Source organism: Palaemon carinicauda, chromosome 42 (assembly GCF_036898095.1).
Source record: "Palaemon carinicauda isolate YSFRI2023 chromosome 42, ASM3689809v2, whole genome shotgun sequence".
Taxonomy (NCBI): domain Eukaryota; kingdom Metazoa; phylum Arthropoda; class Malacostraca; order Decapoda; family Palaemonidae; genus Palaemon; species Palaemon carinicauda.
Window position 1 is genome coordinate 45,233,318 of NC_090766.1, and position 24,519 is coordinate 45,257,836.

The 24,519-nt window shown below is 42.2% G+C and overlaps 1 protein-coding gene across 4 annotated transcripts; it reads left to right on the forward strand.

The window, feature by feature from the left end:
• The first annotated feature begins 213 nt into the window (after positions 1-213).
• On the forward strand, positions 214-23,779 carry LOC137633211 (uncharacterized). 4 transcript variants are annotated; one of them, XM_068365377.1, is made up of 5 exons: positions 214-321; positions 6,188-6,262; positions 6,462-6,572; positions 18,578-19,239; positions 22,699-23,779. In XM_068365377.1, exons 2-4 carry the CDS (start codon positions 6,190-6,192, stop codon positions 19,201-19,203), a joined length of 810 nt encoding a protein of 269 aa, XP_068221478.1. In that variant the 5' UTR covers positions 214-321; positions 6,188-6,189; the 3' UTR covers positions 19,204-19,239; positions 22,699-23,779. The 4 variants fall into 4 exon arrangements, with proteins under 4 accessions (XP_068221478.1, XP_068221479.1, XP_068221477.1 ...); XM_068365376.1 differs by lacking the exons at positions 214-321; positions 22,699-23,779 and adding an exon at positions 383-691 and having other exon boundaries at positions 18,578-19,484; XM_068365378.1 differs by lacking the exons at positions 6,462-6,572; positions 22,699-23,779 and having other exon boundaries at positions 18,578-19,484.
• The last annotated feature ends 740 nt before the right edge of the window (positions 23,780-24,519 follow it).

The following is a 24,519-nucleotide window of genomic DNA, read 5'->3' on the forward strand; positions in this document are numbered from 1 at the left end:
TGTTATGTTTACGTTCGAGCTACAAGCTTACAACAATTACCATAAACGTACAATTGCCATTATTCTTTTAATTATTGGAGTATGTGATATTAGATAATTTTACAGGATTTTTTCATTTGTAAAAATATTTTCTTACTTTTTAGAATTATTTTTCAATGAAATAAATATACCGAAACTTAATGTTATAATGAAAATACTATACTGTAAAAAATTGTTTTTTAGACGTACGATAGTACGATTCGAGCCCTCTGGCAACTCCTTGTTTACTACAGCTGATGATGGAGTACGGCCTTGAACCCTTGAATCTATTACTTATAAAATGTAAGTATCGTAATGTTTTGTATTTTAAACACACTCACGTGGATACATAAGACGATTCGTAATGCATGGAGTAGACATCGAGTTTTCATATTTAAATTGGTATAAATAACCGTAAAAGTTGAAAATGTCTCGAGTTGGTCCCCATTTTGTGGTCTGCTGAGCAAGTGTCAAATTTTTATTCGCCTTCCCTCTAACTTGCGAATGTTAATGGGCATATTTTAATAGACGTTATGATTGGAGGTGATTTGTGAATGTGGATGTTTATAAAAGCTCGAATATCTAGCATAGTTAAGGCTACTTTAAGTCTTCTCCAATTCCGAGACTACTATCCTTGGCTACCTATAGGTTACCCTGGGCTACTATATCGAAGGTAAAGGCTAACTTAGGCAATTCGTCAGACTAACTTACCCTAACTTAACTAACTTACTCAAAATTTTGTTTTCTAGTTTGACCTAACTTACCTACTCTGATATAACTTATTTGGCCTGACCTAATTTGTCAAGCCTAACCTAACTCGTCAAGGTGAATCGAACTTATCAAGTCTAGTCTAACGTATTTAGTCCTAACCTAAATCGTCAAGCCTTGCCTTAGCTTTTCTAACCTAACTTAATTTTTTTTCTTTAATTTACCTAAGTAATTTAGGTTTACCCAAGTCATGTAGCCTTAACCGACTTACTTTATCCTAGCCTGACGTAACTTGTTTAACTTGAGCAATATTATGCCAGTTTGTATTGTTATTTTCTTTGTGCATAGTTTTATTTACTGTAGACCATCATAGCCTAATCAAGTTGATACTGTTCGTTGTTTTTTTTTTAGCTAGTGACTAGCCTATCTTTACCTATTCCTATTATTTTCAAGTCTAACCTAATGCGTGTAAGTTAGTCTAGCCATTATCAAGTATACTGTAGTATATGTATGCATGTTTAGGCAAGGTAATGTTGTAGATAATGTAATGGACAGTGAAGTTGTTATAGGCTAAAAGATTTAGAAACAAAGTTGAATGTAGATATTGGTAGAAATCTTCCGGTGAGCTAAAAAATGGGCTAGCCTATACTATGCTTTAGATATTGTTGTTATCTAAAAAATTCTTGATGTCTTAGATTACCTCATTTACTGGTGTTAGCATCATTATTAGAATTAGGACCCAGCGTGGCCCAGTTTTGAGTTTTTTTCAATATAAAAGGAAGCAGTATTGTCAGATGTAGGGTAATGTAGCTCCATCCTGCTGTTGATTGCAAGTGAATATTAATCTAAAAGATTGGACAAGCATGTATCTTTCCAGCCTCATTTGGTTTTTTGCTTTTGTAATTATTGTTGATCCATACTTAATATTAGTGAAGGTAATCAATTAATTGATATCAATATTCATTGTACCTCAACATTAACAAACTTTTAATTCAGATGATAGGCCAACATAACAGTAAATACTAGTAAATTTTATTATTCAAGTGAATCTCCTGAAAGTTCATTGCTGTTCTTTCTTGCTCGTCATTGTGCAGAAGTGTATTATGGTTTTGTCTCTTTAAATAATTATCAGTGGTGGTTTTACTGTATTCCAGGGACATAGCTAGAGAATGTTACTCACTAAACCTACACTTTAAGAGAGGGGATATGTGGGTCTGATTATCATCACAGATTGTGGCGATAACTATTACCAACCCTTCTGTACCCCTTATACATAAACATGTAAGTCAGGTTTCCCTGAGCACTAAGATTCTTGGTTAGTTTCATACAAGATTGTGGTGGCCGATGTTGTAACGTCCCTGACTGGTGATTGCCAGACTGGGGTTCGAGTCCCACTCAAACTCGTTAGTTCCTTTGGTCTCTGCAACCATACTATCCTTGTGAGCTAAGGATGGCGGATGTGGGGGAGCCTATTTATCTACAGGCTGTATTTGCTGAGTCATCAGCAGCCATTGCCTGGCCCTCCTTGGTCCTAGCTTGGGTGGAGAGGGGGTTTCTTGGGCACTGATCATATGTATATATGGTCAGTCTCTAGGGCATTGTCCTGCTCGATAGGGCTATATTACTGTCCCTTGCCTCAGCCATTCTTGAGCGGCAAAAAAAGAAAAGCAAAGTAAGGCAAAAAGTACAAGTACCCTGTACACCACTCTCAGGCACAGGTGCATGTCAGCCACTGTATTGGTAAATGAATGGGTTTATAGTTACAGAAATCAGTTTTGCCTGTTCACTTACATAAGTAGAAAGCTGTCATTTCCAGATGGTGATTGAACTTTGTTCCAATTAGGAGTATAACTAAAGCACCAGGTGAAATGGCCTTCGAATTGTTAATGAGGTACCGTAGTTAGCGACTCCTACCTCCTAACAGGAAAGCCCTACCCAACCACTAGTGAGCGAGACTTGCACTTTTGACTTCGGCCCCAACCTGTAGGATTGTGCTGTTTTTGTCTCTCTCAAAGTAGCCATAAATCGTTTCACTTTTTCTTTGCACACGGAGTGTACACATTACCAATAATGGAGACAGCACTGAAACTGAGGAGATAACTTGGAAAGTGACACATGGTATGCATTGTGTCAGGTTTATGTCAAACCTAGGGTCAATCCCAATCAGATTTACGTGTTCTCCTTGTGATGAATGTACGCCAGAGCCTCCTCTGCAGTAGGCAGTTTTCTAAAAAGAAAAAGAAGTAAGCTAAGAGATTCTTCGCAGTAATCTTAGGACACCCAGAAGTTGATGCTGAAGGACCTTGGGAACTCAACTCTCTCCTGTGAGTTATCCTGAGGTTGGGTCCTAGGGGAATACTTGTGGGGTGTGAGAAGACCTTGTCTCTCCCTCTCAATAAACTTCAGGTGAAGGAGAAGTACCACCTTTCCCAAGTGAAGGTTATACTCGTCTTGTTCTCCAAGACATTTTCAACTGCCATCTGGGACTATGTACACTTGCACGTACAACCTTTCGCCCTTTTTCCTCAAGTCAGGATATGAGCTAGAACTTGCTGGAATTCTCTCCAGGGGGGAAAATCCGTGGCAAGGTATCTCACTCAACCGTCTTACCGGGCAACGAGGCTGCAGAAGTAGGGGATGATAGAAGAACCCAGAGTCTAACCCTTGGACAGCCATAACCCTCAGAGCAAGCTGACACGTCCCTCAGCTTTTTCCCTTCTGTTGACTCGACTTCAGTGACTTTGACTACTGGTTATCACTGAAGATTATTTTTTAAGGATATACCATGAATCATTTTTTGTGTCAATCCGCCAGCACAGCGTACAAGGCTCCAGCCTATGCCTAACCACTCAAGTGTTCACAAGACTTTTCACTCTGCTTGCAACCAAGGTCAATGCCAATACAGCCCGTCCCTCCACATCTCTAAGACGAGTGAGTAAATTCTAGCAGACTCGGAGGAGATTTAGAAAGGCAAAAACCTCTAAGAGACAAAGTTCCTCTGTCCAACTAGTGAGAAGGACTCAGGGAAGTGGAATGTCCCCTCCGCAAGCAAGATTTTTTCAAGTGCATCAATGAATGCACTTGCTGGGGTAGCTGAACCTCACAGTTCTTTGGACCTGGCAAAAGTCATGGCTTAAGTCCTCTCTAACGGCAACTGGTTTTATTAGTGTTAGCAGGCATTCTATGGACTTATGAGTCCGATAGGATCAGAGGGGAATAGACTCCTTCTCTCCTTCCCTGTAGTTGATGGTCCTGGGTGAGGCATAAAAAGAAAAGGGGCGGTTCCTCACCTATCGTGACACATGGCCTCTGAGCTATGTGCCAACACATCGGCAGTTGCCACACAAGTCTGCCCGGATTAGAGTGCAAGGTTACTGGTTCTTAATCTCTTCAAGTACCTCCCTTCTTGTCACACCATAGTATTTTATCAAAGCACAGTGGTGGTAGAATACCCGGATGAAGGTAGTTTGGGCACGACATAGAACACCCAGTCAAAAATATTCTTTGTATGACTACTGATCGTCTAGTCATTAAAAGATGGAGTTGGACAGGATGCCACTCCATTGTCATCTGTAACCCGATTCAATGCGATAAAGGAGAACTTTCTAATTGTCATTCTGACCTGGCGGACTTAGATAGTGGGCTTCGAGGGATCTTTCGTTCCCTCGGTTACCCTCCCAAGTCTTGACCCTGGTGGGACTTGCAGACGAGATGTCAGATCAGGACTTTCATGCCTGGAAGTTTTCTGAAGTACTGCTAACCAGTACGGGGAGTACGATTAGCGAGCAGAGGGTCTGCGAAATTTAAGAAATTGAGCTGCCCCCCTTCAAAGGCAAACACCTTTCTTGTTTGTGAGTTAGATCTTCCCCTGAGTGGTCTCCTCCACGCGGTGCAAGGAAAAAGAGTGCGGGATTCCTCCATGCCACTTTCTAGCTTGATGGAACGAGACGATGAGGTGGTCCAAAGACTGTGTTCAGTCTCGCCCTCTCGTCGCAAAACCTTAACAGTTTTGTCAAGCCGGAATCTTTGGGTTCTGCGCTGAGGGTTGCTCTCCCCGTGGGGATAGATCCCATCTTTCTTGGCTTGCTCACGCACATGGGATTCTACGTATCTTTAGTGACTCCTAATGCGGGATTGCTCAAGACTACTCGTCAAGCTCCTGCTGAAACATTGGTGAGTGCTTGTGCCTCAGGCACCCCCTATTAGAGGTCCTCTAACATCAGGAGAGCGCTTATGCGCTCTTTCCCTCTCTATCTGAGGAGGATACTCAATCATAAAAGGACATCGACAGAGTAATCGATGGCCCTGATAGTGCCAAAGTGTCAACAGGCAGAGCAGCACCTAGAACTATTTTTGCTGGCAGAGATATCAACAGAAATTTTCTCTCCTTTCCAGAGCTACTCAGGCGAAATTATCTCCTCATACGGAGTTTCCAGCGTACCTGTCCTCAGCTAGAAGTCAGACCTCATCCTTAGAACATAGTCCACGTACCATAATCTCTGAAAGGAGCTCATTTTGAACCGCTGTGTCAATCCTCAGACCGTGACTTGACATTTAAGACAGTCTTTCTTTTCGCTCTCGCCTCAGGAAAAAAGGTCAGCAAGTTGTGTGGTCTTTCTTACGTCGTACGTTCTAGGGGATGGGGACAGATAACACACAGCTTCGTCCATGGGTTCGCTGCTAAGACTCAAAATTTGGCTCTAGCAGTCCCATTGGAGAGCTTTTATTCTGTATCTGATTATCCAGATCAGCGGTTACTGTGCCCTACGACTGCCATGAGGTCTTAGCTCAAGCGAACCACACGAGCTCACTCACATGTTAACAAAATATTTGTTAGCAAGGACAGAGTCAAAATGAGAGTCAAATGACAAATTTAGAAGTAATTTGTATTTTTCCTAACGATACAAACCTTGAGCTCTTCATACAGATATGTCCTACCATCACCTGTTCCCTGCGAGTCCTGCCTACAATCAAAAGTAGCGATATAGCACAGGTGTGCGTGTTTGAGCGTGGTAGTCGATACTACCCCTGCCTCCTCCCCCCCACCACCCCGCTAACTAGTGGGGGGTAGTTATACCTCACTAAAAGTCTTACGGCTAGTTTCCAGCTTTGTCGAAAGTATATTCCCTTTAAAGAGGTCAAGGTTCGTATCGTTAAAAAAGAAAAAAATACTTCCAAATTTTTTTTTTATATATATTCTTTCTTGCATTCCATCCATTCTTATTGCATATTAAATCTTGTGTATACCCATTTACAGTACACTAACCCAATTTAGTAATATGGTTACTCTGTGTTTTCAGTAGTTAATGGTTTAGGTGTGCAAAGTCATTATTTGTGTTATCAAAATGAAACAAGTCTCAAAACTGTAGTTTGAGGTATACAGATAATTATAACATTGTTGGACGTAATCAAATGAATATGAGGGCCTACTGTATGTAATTTATTTATTTTGTTATTTCAGGAATGACCATGAGTTCTAACGGAATAGGTGGATTATATGACATTATCGCCTTGAACAAGGCTCTTGACGAATTTGGTATGTTTAGCATATTTTGAACATGTTTTGTTTAGATAGATTCTCTGTAATTTCATTCCATATGTTATTCTCTTTCTACTAAAATTCCTCTTCTACTCTATTAAGATATTTCCATGAAGTTTACCTTAGAATAGAAAATTCTACTCAATGCAAATACCTACTTGTGTTCTTGAATAAAAATTTTATGAAATTCTCTCAGTGGGACTTACTCACTCCGTTGGACCACTACAGTACCACCTACCTGGCATGTACAGAGATGCTAGTGAGAACAGGAGGTTCCAAGGAGAAAAGCAACAACAAAGATTCAAATGTAATCGCGTCCTTATTTTTTGTAGTTAATTCATGGCTGGTTTAGTATAATTTTGCTTTTCATCATTACTCTGGTACCTTATGTATACTATTGGTTAATCATGAAGATATTGTCTTAAATGCAAGATGAATAAGTTATATTGTTCCGTAACTGTAGTACAAACCTACGCTATTCATAAGGGTATTATTTTCAGCATAGCTGAAAGGACAAGCCATTAGAATTTAGCGATGGTAAACTACCCATCCTGCTAGTAGGCGGGGGGATAGGGGGTGTAGTTAGCTACCCCTCTCACTCACACACCTGTGACAGTACTGTACTTCACTTTGCTTTTGGTTTGGATGGAGAACGGTTGTTGTGGCTCTTCCTCCTCATCTATTTTTGGACTGCCATTAATCATTACTTTTTTACTTTTCCTTCCAGTTTGTGTGCGTGTTTACGCCTTCCTGCTGGCCATGCGTACCTGCTCTGGTTCCAAAAAACCACTCCTGGGGTACCTTTATGTCCGCAGAGGACACCGATCTCCACCGTTCGTGTCCAGCTGGGAGGGGGCAGCAGTGTGATGAGAGTAATAAGGGTATTGAATGCCAGGAGTGGTCTGCCTCCCAGTGGGAAAGGTTTGGGCGTCGGTGAAAGAAGAAGGCTAAGCGGGATTCTTCACCTTCTAAGGTTTCTTCGGGGCAGAAAAAGCCTAAGGCTGCTTCTTCCACTTCCCGATCGTCTTCCGGAGCTCCTGCTCAAACAGTTTCCTCTGGAGAACCATTGAGTAGTAACACAGGCCTTTTAACTCCTGGACAACCTCGGTCCTCGAGAGACGGTGTTGCTTCCCTTAGCGAAGCAACCCCCAGCTCTCCCCCGAGGAAATCCTTATTTCTTTCTTCCTATTGGCAGGTTTGCGTGGCCTGCCTTCCAAGGAGGTGTTGTTGCAGCTCTTCAAGGGGGTTCTGATTTGCAGCATTCATTGGCGTTGGAAGCGGATCCTTTGACCATGGTCGACATGTTGGTGTCTGAGGATTCGTCTGCTGCGCTGCCAGCGAACTCTGTTCCTGCCTCATCCTCTGCTGCTTCTGCTGCTGCCGAGGATTGTGCTCCCTCCATTGTTAACTATCCCTCGGGGGTGGAGCAAAGTACAAGGCATGTGTCTCCTGCGAGTAATCACTCATCTCGTTCACGAGAGAGGTCACTCATAGAGACTCCTCTTCTGTGGCCTGTTGATCCTCCTGCCCCTGCGGGGGATCGTCACTCTGGCTGCTGACCTCGACATGCTCGTCCTCTGCTTCACCTTAGAAATGCTCCTTCTCCTTCGGTGAAGAGACGCCTCTTCGGCTCTTCACCTTTGTCGCCGCAGCACTCCTAATCAGAGGATCCTTCTCGTCATGTTTCTGCTGGTTCCTGACCTTTGCCTGTTTCTCCGGACTCACTCCTCCAGGTCATTGTTTGGCTGCACGGCAACCAATGATCGCTAATCGCCGGCTGGCCGACCTCCTACTCGACATTCTCTTGCGCGCCAACCTCCTGCTCTGCGATCGTCGCCTGCTTTCCTTTCTCCGACTCGCCGATCGACGACACATCGATCTCCGGATCGCAAAGCTCTGACTTTTCGATTGCCTACTTGGCAAGCACCTGTGTTCTGATCACCGACACATCGATCGCTTGCTCGCCGATCACCTGCTTGTTAACCTCGCCGATCACCGAAGCAGCGTTCACCAGCGCACTGCTCTCCTATGCTTTGTTCACCAGAGTGTCAATCCGTGACTTGTCAATCGCCAACTCGCCGATCATCAAAGCATTGTTCACCCTCTCGTCCGCATTTCAGCAGTTGGCTCTGTACCAACTCTTCGGCACTCACCAATGTGTCAGCAACCTTTGATTTCCCACCGGCCTTCCCATCGTGTATCAGCAGAAGAGAATAGACATCGTCCATGCATTGCTCGCCAGTCATTGGCCTGCTCTACGAAGAAATCTTCCATCGAACAGTAGGACCCTTCTCGCCAGGTAGATAACCATGAGCACCCTACCAAAGATGGTTATGGCTCACACCATCAGCATTGCGGCTCTCACCGAGGAAAGGCAAGCTTCCTCTTTGCTGTTCTTTGCCAGACTATTTCCAGCCATCCCTTATAGAGGAAGTCCCACAAGACAGCAGTGTTACAACCTTGGAACCCGTAGAGGTTTCCAACCATCCTTCTACTGGTGGCCATCTGAAGGTTCCACCATCAAAACCATGAATACTGGAGACTTTTCTATCTCCTAGGAGGGAGCCTAAAGACTCCAAACCCCTGCCACAACCCTCTTCAAGAATCCTAAATTCTCAAAGGGGGTCAAACCATCAAAGACACAGGCCTACTAAATTCCAATCCAGCTTTGCCCTTGTCTCAGGGACTGAAGAGTGCCCGGCGTAAGGTTGCCGTACAGCTTTTGAAGTACTCATCATCTCTTCGTTCGGGCGCACCCTCCAAGCTTCTTCCGCCTCTGGGTGTTCAGCTGAGGAGATACTATGGGGTCCTTGACGACCCCCTCCTGGCTCTTCTTCTACATCATTTTCTAGAGGAACTGACAAAGGGGTTCTCACTGAAGAGGCTTTCTGGTCATCAAGTCCTATTCTCAACCACAGAGATCCTTAACCAGAAGAAAGTAGCGAAGTATACCATGTGGGCTACTTCATGGCTGGATCTTTGGTTGGGATCCATTAGGACCCTGCTGTGGACAAGAGTTTTCCAAAGAAAGCACCTGGAAGTCGATAGCAACCTTCTTACTTTCGGTTACTCGTACCATTGAGTTCCTGGCCCACCAAGTTGTGAACTTGTGGGTAAACACTACCCTGAAGCACAGGGACTCCGTAGCCAAGGGTTCCATCACCAAGTCCCAAACGTCGAGGTGACAAGACTCCGGAATTCCTCCCTTGAAAGTTCCTTGTTGTTTGAGCTGAGCAATGTCGAGCAGGCTGTGGAATGATGGGGGAAGTCCCACCTAGACTACCTCCTCCATAGGCCCCTGATATCTCGGCCCTACAGACCACCAGTTCCTCTGCAAATCGGTCAACCAAAACCCTCAAAGAGCAAGATGACAGCAAAAGGTAAGGTGTCTTAAGAAGCCCTTTCCTGCCAAGGACAGGAAAGGCTCCAAATCCTCCCATGGAGGGAAACAACCTAGAGGTGGCGGCCGCTGCCGCAAACACTTGGATAGGCGATCTCCCCGCTTGTTCACCAGTGGGGGATGCCTACAGCGCTGCTAGAAGAGGTGGATGCAGCTCGGTGCTGAACTCTGAACAATCTCTCTGATTCGTGCTGGATATCACTTCCTGTTCATTTCATCTCTCCCTCCACTAATCCAGGCTCCAGTGTTGAAAAGCTTCTTTGCGATGGGATCAGATGAGGGTCTGGCTCTTTGGGTCAAAGACCAGACCATGTTGGAAAAGGTTGCTCTCCAAGAGGTCCTCGACGACTCCCCAGGCTTCTTCAGTCGACTCTTTCTTGTGAAAAAGGTGTCTGAAGGCTGGAGACCAGTCATCGACCTCTCACTCTGAACGAAGTTTGTTAAGTAAACCTCGTTCAGCATGGAGATGGTAGACACGGTCAGACAAGCGGTAAGACCACAGGACTTCATGCGGTTAGTAATGCGGTTGAGCGTCAGTCTTCCGTTTCATCAAAGCATTGTTCACCCTCTCGTCCGCATTTCAGCAGTTGGCTCTGTACCAACTCTTCGGCACTCACCAATGTGTCAGCAACCTTTGATTTCCCACCGGCCTTCCCATCGTGTATCAGCAGAAGAGAATAGACATCGTCCATGCATTGCTCGCCAGTCATTGGCCTGCTCTACGAAGAAATCTTCCATCGAACAGTAGGACCCTTCTCGCCAGGTAGATAACCATGAGCACCCTACCAAAGATGGTTATGGCTCACACCATCAGCATTGCGGCTCTCACCGAGGAAAGGCAAGCTTCCTCTTTGCTGTTCTTTGCCAGACTATTCCCAGCCATCCCTTATAGAGGAAGTCCCACAAGACAGCAGTGTTACAACCTTGGAACCCGTAGAGGTTTCCAACCATCCTTCTACTGGTGGCCATCTGAAGGTTCCACCATCAAAACCATGAATACTGGAGACTTTTCTATCTCCTAGGAGGGAGCCTAAAGACTCCAAACCCCTGCCACAACCCTCTTCAAGAATCCTAAATTCTCAAAGGGGGTCAAACCATCAAAGACACAGTCCTACTAAATTCCAATCCAGCTTTGCCCTTGTCTCAGGGACTGAAGAGTGCCCGGCGTAAGGTTGCCGTACAGCTTTTGAAGTACTCATCATCTCTTCGTTCGGGCGCACCCTCCAAGCTTCTTCCGCCTCTGGGTGTTCAGCTGAGGAGATACTATGGGGTCCTTGACGACCCCCTCCTGGCTCTTCTTCTACATCATTTTCTAGAGGAACTGACAAAGGGGTTCTCACTGAAGAGGCTTTCTGGTCATCAAGTCCTATTCTCAACCACAGAGATCCTTAACCAGAAGAAAGTAGCGAAGTATACCATGTGGGCTACTTCATGGCTGGATCTTTGGTTGGGATCCATTAGGACCCTGCTGTGGACAAGAGTTTTCCAAAGAAAGCACCTGGAAGTCGATAGCAACCTTCTTACTTTCGGTTACTCGTACCATTGAGTTCCTGGCCCACCAAGTTGTGAACTTGTGGGTAAACACTACCCTGAAGCACAGGGACTCCGTAGCCAAGGGTTCCATCACCAAGTCCCAAACGTCGAGGTGACAAGACTCCGGAATTCCTCCCTTGAAAGTTCCTTGTTGTTTGAGCTGAGCAATGTCGAGCAGGCTGTGGAATGATGGGGGAAGTCCCACCTAGACTACCTCCTCCATAGGCCCCTGATATCTCGGCCCTACAGACCACCAGTTCCTCTGCAAATCGGTCAACCAAAACCCTCAAAGAGCAAGATGACAGCAAAAGGTAAGGTGTCTTAAGAAGCCCTTTCCTGCCAAGGACAGGAAAGGCTCCAAATCCTCCCATGGAGGGAAACAACCTAGAGGTGGCGGCCGCTGCCGCAAACACTTGGATAGGCGATCTCCCCGCTTGTTCACCAGTGGGGGATGCCTACAGCGCTGCTAGAAGAGGTGGATGCAGCTCGGTGCTGAACTCTGAACAATCTCTCTGATTCGTGCTGGATATCACTTCCTGTTCATTTCATCTCTCCCTCCACTAATCCAGGCTCCAGTGTTGAAAAGCTTCTTTGCGATGGGATCAGATGAGGGTCTGGCTCTTTGGGTCAAAGACCAGACCATGTTGGAAAAGGTTGCTCTCCAAGAGGTCCTCGACGACTCCCCAGGCTTCTTCAGTCGACTCTTTCTTGTGAAAAAGGTGTCTGAAGGCTGGAGACCAGTCATCGACCTCTCACTCTGAACGAAGTTTGTTAAGTAAACCTCGTTCAGCATGGAGATGGTAGACACGGTCAGACAAGCGGTAAGACCACAGGACTTCATGCGGTTAGTAATGCGGTTGAGCGTCAGTCTTCCGTTTCGGACCTGTTGTCTCTGGTGCTGACGCGTTATCGCACAGGCGATTTCCCAATCGCAGTGTTCAGTGGCAGGGTGAGATGGATGGGTCAAGTTAGGGGGCTGCTACACAGCAAAAAACAATCTCATGAACGTCTTTCTTCCAAAAGCGTTGACGTTCGCCTAGCGATGGAACGAGCCGCTTAGCGGCAGGATGGTAACGAACGCGATGCGGAACGGCAGCAGCGGCAGGTAGACGCAATGCGTCACCATGACGGCTCACGGCAGTCTAGTCATGATGCGGCATAGCACCAGCGTCAGCAGCAGGCAGACGCTATGCGTCACCGCGACGGCTCACGTCAGTTGACTCATGACAGCACAGAGCATCAGCGTCAGTGTCAACCAGACTCCTCGCGTCATCGCGATGCCCCACGTCAGTTAACCCTTGACGCCGCGCGTCAGTCCATTCTTGACGTCGCACATCAGTCGACCTCAACCACTCCATTTCAGTTAGATGCCGTTTCCCAAACTGAACGTGATTTTAAGCGTAAGACTAGTGTTCGCCAGATAGAGGGAGACGTTGAACATCGCAAATGCTCCCATTTCGGCACTGACGCTTCAGTTCTGGGACGTTGCCTGTCCGAACAAGGCACGGCTGCAACGGCTGAATTGTCAGAAGAAGAACCAGATGAGGTATCTTGCCCGGGCGAACCGCTGGAAGATATTTCTGAGGGAGAAGAGGAGAAAACACCTCTACATTCGGTGGACCTCAAAAAATTAATGCTGGTTTTCACGGGACTCTTTCCAGACCACTTTACTCCTGTTGCGCCACGTCCTCCCCCATCGGAATTTACCTTGGGGAAGGCAACAAAAGTGCCTTTGTTTACGAAGATGGTGCTCTCGCGCACTTCTAAAAGAGCTTTGAAATTGATGGGAACTTTGATGGAGTCAAAGAAGACTCTTGACAAAACGGGCTTTGTCTTTCCACCCGCAAGATTGGCTTCCAAATCCAGTAATTTGGTATGAGATAGGGGAAGTTCTGGGCTTGGGAGTTCCTGCCTTTGCCCAGGGAGATTTCTCGAGCCTTGAGGATTCCTCTCGTCGACTGGCCTTGAGGAAAACTGAAGTGAGGTGGTCTATGACAGAATTCGATCATCTGTTAAAAGGCATGTTCAGGGCTTTTGAAGTTTTTAACTTTTTAGATTGGTCTTTGGGAGCACTAGGAAGAAAGGTCTCTGAAATGAAAGGTGCGGACACTAGCAGCTTCATTCATTTGATGTCCTGTATGGACAAGGGAGTCAGGGATGGCTACAACGAGTTGGCTGCTCTTTTCACGGCTGAAGTAATAAAGAGGAGGGCCACTATGTGTTCCTTCCTCTCTGCGGGAGTTCCCCCTTACCAGAGATCGGAGTTGCTATTCTCTCCGTTGTCTTCTACTCTATTCCCACAAGAGTTGGTAGGGGAAGCTGCCACTGCATTAACCCAAAAGGCTACTCATGACCTAGTGGCTAATACGGCCAGGAAAGTTCTTTCTTCCCGCAAACCAAAAGAAGGCACTTCAGGGGTACGATCCCCCCAGCCCTTTCGTGGTAAACCTACCGGAAGAGGTAACTTCAAGTCCGACGGGAGGAAACCTAAGAAGAGAGGAAGTAAGCCCGGCCGAGGTAGAGTCTGACTGTCCTATCCTTCAGACAGCAGTAGGGGCCAGGCTGAATTTCTTCTGGAAGGCCTGGGAGAGGAATGGAGCGGACCCTTGGTCCGTCCTAGTGTTGAAGGAGGGATACAAGATTCCATTTTTATCAAATCCTCCACTAGTCACAGATCCTGTGGATCTTTCGCCCAGATACAGGGAGGGGCCAAAGAGGCAGGCCATGCGACTTCAAATGTCTCTGTTACTGGAGAAGCGAGCGATAGAGAGGGTACAGGATTTGACATCGCCAGGGTTTTACAACCGGCTATTCTTAGTACCCAAGAGTTCAGGAGAATGGAGACCGGTTCTGGACGTAAGTGTTCTCAACAGCTACGTCCAGAACTCAAAGTTTACCATGGAAACACAGAACGCGATTGGATGGTCTCATTAGATCTCCAAGACGCCTACTTCCATATTCCAATACACCCCAGCTGCAGGCGTTATCTGAGGTTTATGTACGGAAACAAGGTCTTCCAGTTCAGAGCCTTATGTTTCGGTCTCAGCACAGCTCCTCTGTTGTTCACGAAATTCATGCTGAATGTGGCAAGCATGCTGCATTCAAGGAGAATCAGGGCCTCCCTGTACCTGGACGTTCAGCTTATAAGAGCCACCTCAGCCGATTGCTGTTTGAAGGACCTGCAAATGACATTGGAATTGACCAAAGAATTAGGACTCCTAGTGAGTTCAAAGAAATCACAACTGACTCCATCCCAGAAGATTCTTTATTTGGAGATGGAGATTCAGAGTCAGAGTTTTCAGGCTTTTCCATCGCCTGTAAGGATTCAAACAGCTCTCCTAAAATTTCGGGTTTTTATAAAAAAGGACATCAGTTCAGTGAGGGAATGGATGAGCCTTCTGCGGACTCTCGTCATTGGAGAAATTTGTGTCTCTGGGGAGGCTGCATTTACGCCCCCTTCAGTTTCACCTCAATTGGCATTGGAAAAAAGGGGACAGTCTCGACAGGGAAAGCATTCCCATCATGGATCCCATAAAATCACACCTTCAGTGGTGGAACAACGAACACAGACTACAGGAGGGCCTGTCGTTGAATCAAAAGAGCTCAGACCTCGTGTTGTTTTCCGACGCCTCAAACTCGGGGTGGGGAGCGACATTAGGGAAGAGAGAGATCTCAGGTCTGTGGACGATAGGGCAAAAAACTCTCCACATAAATCAAAAGGAGCTTTTGGCTGTACATTTGGCCCTCAAAGGCTTCGAGGAGCAGATCCTGGGCAAGGTGGTACAAATCAATGCGGACAGCACCACAGCTCTAGCCTATATAGCGAAGCAAGGTGGGACCCACTCGCGGTCTCTGTACGAGATAGCGGGGCCTCTTCTCGTATGGGCGGAGGAGAGGAAAGTGACATTATTGACTCATTTTATTCAGGGGGTCAAGAATGTGAGTGCGGACAGACTCATCAGGAGAGATCAGGTTCTCCCCACAGAATGGATGTTACACCTGGAGGTCTGCAAGAGTCTGTGGCAGTTATGGGGTCGTCCCCTCATAGATCTTTTTGCAACCGCAAAGATGAAGAGACTGGAATTGTACTGTTCACCAGTGCCGGATCTCGAGGCCATGCACATAGACGCTTTCCTGATGGATTGGTCACACATGGAGGTGTATGCATTCCCACAGTTCAAGATTCTGTACAAGGTAATGCACAAGTTCGTGTCGCACGAAGGAACCAGGATGACTAATAGCTCCATTCTGACCGTCAAGAAGCTGGTTTTCAGAGGTACTGGAATGGATGGTAGATGTCCCGAGAAGTCTTCCCTTGAGACCAGATCTTCTCAGACAACCTCACTTGGCAAGAAACCACCTAACCCTCCGAGCTCTACGTCTGACTGCCTTCAGACTATTGAAAAACTCGCTAGATCTAGAGGTTTTTCGAAGGAGGCAGCCAAGGCTATTGCGAGAGCAAGGAGGTCTTCTTACATCAAGGTGTATCAGTCCAAGTGGGAGTTATTCAGAGAATGGTGTAGAGCTAATTCAGTGTCTTCATCCAGTACCTCTATAACTCAGAATGCTGATTTCTTCCTAGACCTCAGAAATAAGCATAACTTCTCTTCCTCAACAATCAAAGGTTACAGAAGTATGTAGGCGACAGTCTTTAGACACAGAAATTTGGACCTTTCCAACAATAAGGACTTGCAGGATCTTCTTAAGTCTTTTGATACCTCAAAGAAAAGACAACCAGAATCGCCTGCCTGGAACCTGGACGTTTTTCTTAGATATCTCATGAGTGACAGATTCGAACCTTTGCACTCGGCCTCTTTTAAGGATCTAACCTTGAAAACTCTGTTTCTGGTTAGTTTAGCCACTGCTAAGAGGGTCAGTGAAGTTCACGCCTTAAGCAGGAACATTGGTTTCCAAGATGAGAAAGCCATATGTTCCTTGCAGCTTGATTTTTTGGCCAAGAATGAACATCCTTCCCGTCCATGGCCTAAGTCTTTTGAGATCCCTAATCTCTATGATGTTGTGGGAGAAGAGTGCTCTGCCCTGTAAGAGCATGAAGGTTCTATTCGAACAGAACAAAGAGTTTGAGATGCAACTCAGACGCTCTGTGGTGTGCAGTAAGAAAACCTTCACTGCCCATGTCAAAGAATGCCTTATCCTTTTTCATAAGGCTCTTGATTAGGGAGGCTCACGCCCAGTGTGATGAGGCGGACCAGAGGCTCCACAAGGTAAAGATGCATGAAGTCGGAGCGGTAGCGACTTCAGTGGCTTTTAAACAAAACCGTTCTCTGCGAAGTATAATGGATACAACTTTCTGGAGAAGTAAGTCTGTATTCGCATCCCATTATTTAAAATATGTTCAGACTCTCTATAAGGACTGTTACACGTTGGGACCATTCGTGGCAGCGAATGCGATAGTAGGTGAATGATCTACCACTACGTTCCCTTTTTCCTAATACCCTTTTCTTTCTCTTGGAACTTGTAAAGTTATGGTTGTCTGTGGAGATTGGTCGTCAGTCTTCCGCAATCTGTTGTTTGGTCAGGTGGTCAATTTGTTCCTCGAGTGCACTCGGAACAAGGGTATTAGTTGAGGTCCTGTTATGTTATAGGTTATGGCACCGTTTGACAGCTCCTAGAGATCATCAGCTCCCTGGGTGGACCGCTGGATCTCCTAAGGATAGCAGACAGAATGAGGCAGAGAATCATTGCAGTCAGCTTCCTTATCAGGTACGAACCTCTTAAGTTGTTTATGTAACTCTTAAGTGAATTTTCAATTATGTTGCTGTCTTTGACCCACCACCAAGGGTGTCAATCAGCCATTCTTATATAACATGCGGGTAAGTTTTATGTTTGAAAATATTTTCATAATAAAATAAATTTTTGAACATACTTACCCGCTGGTTATATAAGTTAAAAACCCACCCTCCTCCCCTCTAGAGACCATGGGGCATGGAAGATCTGAAGGGTTTGGTATAGTTTGACCTGTCTACCGCGAGGGCGCTAGTGTACACCTGGCATATCTGCGATAGCCGTAAGATTTTGAATTTCTGCCGGGCGTGTAGGGACTTTAGCCATTCTTATATAACCAGCGGGTAAGTATGTTCAAAAATTTATTTTATTATGAAAATATCATAATTATTTTTTTGTCTCCCAAGTATTTAAATGACAAATGAAATGATTGAAATTACTCTTTAGCATAAATATGTCTTGGTTGTAAGGTATTTTGTAAGAATAGTACTGTATTAAGTTGATCAGCCATGTACTGGTATTAAGATTTACTTCAAAATTCCTTATTTCTACATACAGTATTTTCAATGTTTCTTGGAATCGTAAAAAAAGGCAAAACACGTCTAGAAACAGGCAGAACGTTTATAATTACTCTCTAGGATCTGGGCAATTCACTCAAGAGATCTGTCACAGCTGTGTCATAATTTTGTGAAGGTTGGCAACACTCCTTTACATGTGTGACTATCACATTCTCATCATTTATTTATTTCCTTATTTCATTTCCTCACTGGGCTATTTTTCCCTGTTGGAGCCCTTGGTCTTATAGCATCTTGCTTTTCCAACTAGGGTTGTAGCTTGGCTAGTAAAGATAATAATAATAACAATATCAGATGTATGGGGAAAATTTTTATAAATATTACAGGAATATCAAAATAGCCATACAAATGATACATTGGTCAAGGTAATTTGGATGGCATCGTAAAGTGAAAAAGCTATTCTATATCTCCATTATTTATCAAGATAATCAAATTAAACTTCTTAGATGTATTATAAGATTATGATTTCCTCCACATACACCAAGTAACTTATTTTTTTGTCTAAAAAGATTCTCATGAAAAATCACATCGGTTGGGCCCCTTAGCTAATTCATTAATGTACTGAGAGCATCAAAGCATTGCTCTTTGGTCATCATTATTGGGGGTTTTAGTTTTTGGATTTCGCTTGATTGCTTGTGTCATTCTTTTTATCTTTGTTACTATTTCTGTTTTTTATGTTTACCAGGAATGAAAATTTATTGTGAAATACTGTCTTGTGGGCTTATTGAAAATTTTTTGCTGATACTGTGCCAGTATTTTAACTCGGTACTTGGTTGTACTGTAGAGTAATCATAAAGCACTGAAATTTTAAACTTTAAAGCTTTGATTTTATAAGTCAAGTACAGTATGCTTTCCAGAAAAGATAGAATCTATGAATACGTACTGCACTGCACAGTATTTTAATTTGTTTTGATTGCAGCTCTTTGATTTAGATCTCATTCCCTAAATTTTTCAAGCTAATGTGTCACAAACGAAATTGACTTAAGAATGTGTGTATGGTTAAGTTGTGTTATTGAAGAACCTCATAGGTTTGAGTATGGCCTCTTTCATTCTTTCCAGGTATGCTAAGTGCCATCACAGAAAGTCGCAAGGAGTACCTACAAGAGTGTCTCAAAAACGGAATGGAAAAGCTAAACATAGACCAACCAGGACCATCTTGTGTTTGTTGGGACTCCCAGAAGAGTCCCAAGAGCCCCGGGTCGTCGCATACCACCACGGAAAAAGAAAACACCAATTTTGGAGGCTTTCAAGTGCTAAAAATGAACTCCACCTTCATAACCAGTTTCAAGGCTGGTTATGAACTTCCTTGTCATGGAATTAAAGAACCTTCTTCCAAAAGAGTGATAAAGTGTTTTTCACGCAGAAGGCGAGTGCGGACTCACCCCTACGAAAGTAATACCTCGGTTCCTAGCACCAGTGATATGCCCTCTTCTTATAGTAACGGGTCTTATCGGCTGCGAACAACCAGCCTCAGTAGTGGTACAAGTAAAAAGGGATTTGGTTTTAATAGAGGTGGAGCTAATACAAGTGGGAATACTAGTTCCGGAAATACTTTAGTGCGTTCTCGTAGTATGGAAAATTTAACCGCTTCAATGGATGAAGGGTTAATCCTGTCATCCAAACCTCGTGAGTTAGAAACGGTTTCCAAAGGCATCCAGCAGCTAAGAATGGATGATTGTACCTGAATTGCTCCTACCAGTATGTACCTGTATGTTTTATTGGTAAGCCCTAATGTTATATTACTACAGTACTATATACTGAATAGCTTTTAGGTAGCTATCTGTTGTGTTTATATAGTAAGTTTTAATAAATTGCATTTGATAACAATTAACAAGAGTTGTAAAATGTACATTTAAAGGAAAGCATTATATGGCAGTGATTTATGTTGTTTAAAGGTGTAGGGTTTCCTCCATTTCTGAAATACGATGATATTTTATGGCGAGGATTTGAACTTTTTTTTTTTTAGTCATTTCTAAAATACAGTAAGTCAGTTTTGAATTTTGATAGTTACTATTTTTTCACTTCTTGATATTTCTAGTGTTTATTTTCATTGATTTTATTGATGTTAATTTTCCATTCAAGATAATTCAACAAATAGGAGTAATTGTTTTACATAAGGGTTTTGCAAATTCTGACAGCACTGTCTGCAGATGCCTTTGATAAAGCATGCTTAGTGTAAAAGCTTTACAAAATATTTGAATTTATATTCAAAGTGTTAAGAGACTACAGTATTTATAGTATTTGGTATTGGAAATCAAGTTAGAAGGACATTAGAGTTTATTCTTCCGCAGAAGAGAAATTTATCAAAAGTTTAATATTGCACTGTTTGCAGTGTACCCCAACCAGATTTTAAAATGAGTGGCATGATTTTTTTGTGTGGATGTGCACATTGATGGCTGTGCCTTTCAGAATAGAGATGCTGTGTGTCAGCAAACTACTCATCGCCAAATTCTATTGTGATGTACTCAGGCAGGTAGTCGGGTGTTAGGGAGGTAATCTGGGTGTCTTCTTAAATCTCTATCAGAAACCAACAGTTTGACATAAAAAATTTTAAGAAATTTTGATTGTGGCAGCTGCTAGTGATTATTAAAGATAAATAGTAAATTTTGGATGTGACTCAGTTGATATTTTTCATGGTAAATGGTAAAGAATAAACAGAGAAAAAAAAACTTTGACAGTAATGGAATGAAAGCTAAACCAGGAGTTCAGTAATGTAAACAAACTTTTGATATAAAGCTTACAGTTTCCTTAAAGTTGAGAGATCCAAAATTTACTAGAATAGACATGTATTCTTTTATATAACATCCCCATTTTTTTTAATTTCTCTAAGATTGTTATGAAAATGAATAGGTTCCTTTTTTATGTGAAAAAAAATCTTTAATTTTCCCAAGAAATAAACTTGAGATACACTAAGGCTGCAAGTGTATTTCTAAGGGAAGAAGTATCAAGATTTTGAACACAGGAGAAAGGGGGCTTCCTTATCCTCATGTTGAAGGAGTGGGATTTTCTAAATAGACTATTGTTGTGAAAGTTGCACAGTTATAGATTTGTAATCATGTGAATGACATGTTGTTGCATCAGGTTTTTAGTCTTGGAAGATGCATTATTGTTATATAAAGAAATGAGGGAAACCTGTCAAATAAAAGGATTCCACATTTATTCTAATGATGATCTGACTAGAAATGACTTGCTTAGGGAACTATTGCTACACTAGAGATGGTTTTCAGATTTTGAAGCGTATTGTAAAGAAACACTTAATTATCACTGGAGTAAGGTATAAGATTAGTTCATTTTAGGTAGAAGTGACATCTTGGAAGTAGATGGTTACATTCCTGATATTGACAATTGTATTTCTTTTCACTGTAGTAAAAGCTGGTTACCTTTTTCTTTCTCTCTCTCTCTCTCTCTCTCTCTTTTTTTTTTGCTCTAGCAACATTGTCACTTTCAATAAGGTATCTAATCATTGATATGATTGGCATGATAAATAGTAAAGTGGAATAGTGCAGGGAGTATCTGTGAGGGCCTCAAAATTGTAAGGATACTGAATATTATTTAAGGAATTATACTGAAGTATAGAATGTATGTGACAATATGTATTTTAACTGTACAAATTTATTCCTAAAGGTACTTGTACATAGTTAAGGGTAGACAAACCATGCACTGAAAATGTTCTTGAGCTAGCTAAAGAGTTATCAATAATCAATGACAATTGCTAGACACCAGTCATATCTTTTCATTCCAGAGCTCTGTCTATTCCTCTCTGTATACCAAGCTACCTTTTTCAGCATCAAGTAAAGCCTACTCTTGTCTGCAGATTGCTTGGGAGCTATGAATATTTTCCACTAAAATACACGAGAATCTTTTAAAAGTATGATTTGCTACTGGATCCAATGATATTAATGCTGAAGTCCTTCTTGGACCAGTTTTAAATCTGAAGATGTATGCAGTATATTCCATCTTACCTCTGTTAAGAGTGGAAATCAGTAAGGTCTTGAAAACCTGAAGTTATCCCAAGTAAGAGTGCTATACTGATCTAATATTTGGTCCAAGCTCCAACTGGTTTCTTCAAGGTACTGGAACTTGAAATAGATTAGTTTACCATTGGCAACTTAAAACAGAATTCGTGGATCTTCAAATAAATATAATTAAACCTTTAAAGAGGTAATGTAAGTCATACCCTGTAGGTGTGATACAGTAATTTTATTGAAGGAATTTGTCTACACACTGTTGCTATTTACAGTACAATATGAAGCAAATTACTTCATAAATTGCCTTGCAGAACTTACAATCTTTGAGAGATGTTTAAATTTTTTAAATCAAAATCCATCATCAAGAAACTTATGCTGAGAACAGTTTTCATATTGACAATTACTTACCCAAGAAAAGTGGTGGTAGGGATCATAAGCTTAAGAACTGTACTGTAATGCTTACTAGAGGCTAGCAATTGATAACACCTCATGGTAGGAAAATTTCTGGTTGGAAGGAGAGCATAACGATACCACTCGGTACTTATGCTTCAGGTGCATTCTTGGGGTTGGACGATATAGAAAACTTTTTCAGTCCTGTGAGCAGCTCTGTAGGTACTTGAACAGAATGAGATTATGGCATTCCAACAATTGGGTCTTCATCTCCATTAGGGCTCACTAATATATCAGTTTTTAGCGATATATTTTTCTCAATAAGTTTAGTGTATGAAAATACTTGTATTTTGGTGTGAGGATAGGCTATGGTATCGCTCTAATTATTAGTGCTATTTGATAAAAATTCCAATCGGTCTAAGCACAAATTTGTTTTACATTTTTCATTATCAGGATCATCTAGATTCTCATAGAAGACCAGTAGGTATATGTAGACATTTTTACCTCCATAATGTTTTCACTCAATGGCAATTCACAGGTCTACATCTAAACATATTGTGATACTAATTGCACAAACACTACAGATTTAGAGCAGCTTCCCTAATCTTCAGTGATTTTGTAAGAAGAATTCAAATGAAGGAAATAAATGGGAATAAATCCTACCTGTATGTGCTTATTCATGATTAGTTAAATGGAATGAAGATGGAAGAACTTGGGAAATAACTTCCTTATAAATTTGTTTAACTAGAGTTGAAACAAGATTATTTTACTTTCACGAAGTCTCTCAGATTTTTCAATATTGCATATTTTTCTTTTATACAGGGCTTTATGTTTACTTAGAGAACATTCAACTCATACCCTCCAACTGATACATATCAACAGCCAATTGAGAGATTCCCTGAGTTGGAGCATTAACAAATGAGACCAATATTGTCCATAGCAAAGGTAGATTTACATCCACAGAAATGGTACATTACAAAGGATTTTTGCTGCATCCTTTTCAGGATTTGTTTTGTCTCCCCTTAACTGGAAGTTCAGGTGAGAATTATCTTTGAAACCTTGAACACCTTTTTTGGATTCTTATGTACTGCATTCAATTCATTTCCATTACCGGGTTAAGATGAAAGGTTTTGTGTTAAGCCGCATCTCTCTAAATTATTTTCTGAATTTGATTGAGTTGTATGTAGATGCGAAGTGATTTCTCTCTATTTTCTTCTGCCATGTTCATTTAACTAACTCGTAATATTGATGATACTTTACCTTGTACACAGTATGATCAAATTACTATGGGGTTCAGGTGTTTATCTATGCCAATCATACCTCTTTATCCTTGTTCTTTCATATCGGTTGCTTTTCTGACGCATCACATGCCCAAACTGTTCCAACCTTTGAGTTTTCATTCTTTTGTTTTTTCCCCGTTCCTGATGCTGCATCTCTAAGCAACTTCCTCACTTGTGATACAACCTTCCAGATGTGAATGCTAACAATTTGTAGTCACATGTAATCAAAATTTAATCAATTTGTTAAAATTTATCAATTTTTATGAACCCTATCTCAGGTATTGTCACATTACCTTTGTTGTAGAAAAGGATAAGAACAAGGTGGTGAAAACTAGTTTGCCTTGGTACATAATATATTGTTAGAATAATCAAGTTTTTCTGCAGGCGTTCATGGAAAGGGTATTGTTACTTGTCAAAGTAAATTTTCTTAATGGTTTTAGTGAATCTTTAGCAAAGTTAGTTATTGAATAATAAGCCAGATAATGCTTTTTCTATAACTTAAATGGACACCTATCTTATTTGCTTTTTCCTTGAATATAAAGTCACTTATGTATTTCTTATTATAGCTGCATGATTTTATTTAATTAACTAAGTAACATTAAACTTGGATGGTAAAGGGTTAAGAGTATTGGTGTGGTTATTTATATTTGAATGGTAACATTGTATTCCAACTATTTAAAGTGTTCATCTCCTACTATTCCAGTATGGAGTGTACCAGTGTATGTATGCCAAATACCTGATGCTTACAGTCTGTTAAAAGTATTTCATTAGAAGTATATATTGGAAAAACACTAAATCAGTTCATGGAGACTAGGTTATCATTTTACTTATATAAAAATGTACAGTTGTATTTTTTTTTTTTTTTTTTTTTTTTTCTTTTTCTTTTTTTTGAATTCATCTGTGCAACTTTTGTGATAAGGTCTCGGAGAAACACATACTTGAGGGTAGCCACAGAGAATTCTTGTTTGCCTGGCATATCGAGTAGTTTTTTTCGGTGTGAAACAGATCTGGTAAAGTGTTTCTTAAGACTGTTATGTTAATGTTATAAGTTTTTTTTATCATCTAAGGAATGGTCTTTGTAATGAACGCAGTATGTAGACTGATTTTTCATTTTGCAGAATTTCCATTTTAATGTATTTTTTACAGATAAATTATTGTTTCTTTTCATGCGTTATGAATCGGGACTAAAAAAAGTAGTAGTTTGCTGTACCATAGGTTTCAGCTTATGCAGTGGTTTATTGCTGGCAAGTCTTGTGATAGCGTACGCGAAGCGTTGCTTAGTCAAGACCTCCACAGTAACCACGCTAATGTATGACCAAAAGGAAATTATATATTATATGAAAGATAGTGTTAGATAAGTCTT

Bases quoted from the DNA above. Each gene is read 5' to 3' on its own strand.
- LOC137633211 (XM_068365377.1), top strand. From the start codon at position 6,190: ATGACCATGAGTTCTAACGGAATAGGTGGATTATATGACATTATCGCC. The intron at 6,263-6,461 runs GTATGTTTAGCA...AAATTCTCTCAG, and splicing joins CAAGGCTCTTGACGAATTTG to TGGGACTTACTCACTCCGTT. The intron at 6,573-18,577 runs GTAATCGCGTCC...CATTCTTTCCAG, and splicing joins GCAACAACAAAGATTCAAAT to GTATGCTAAGTGCCATCACA.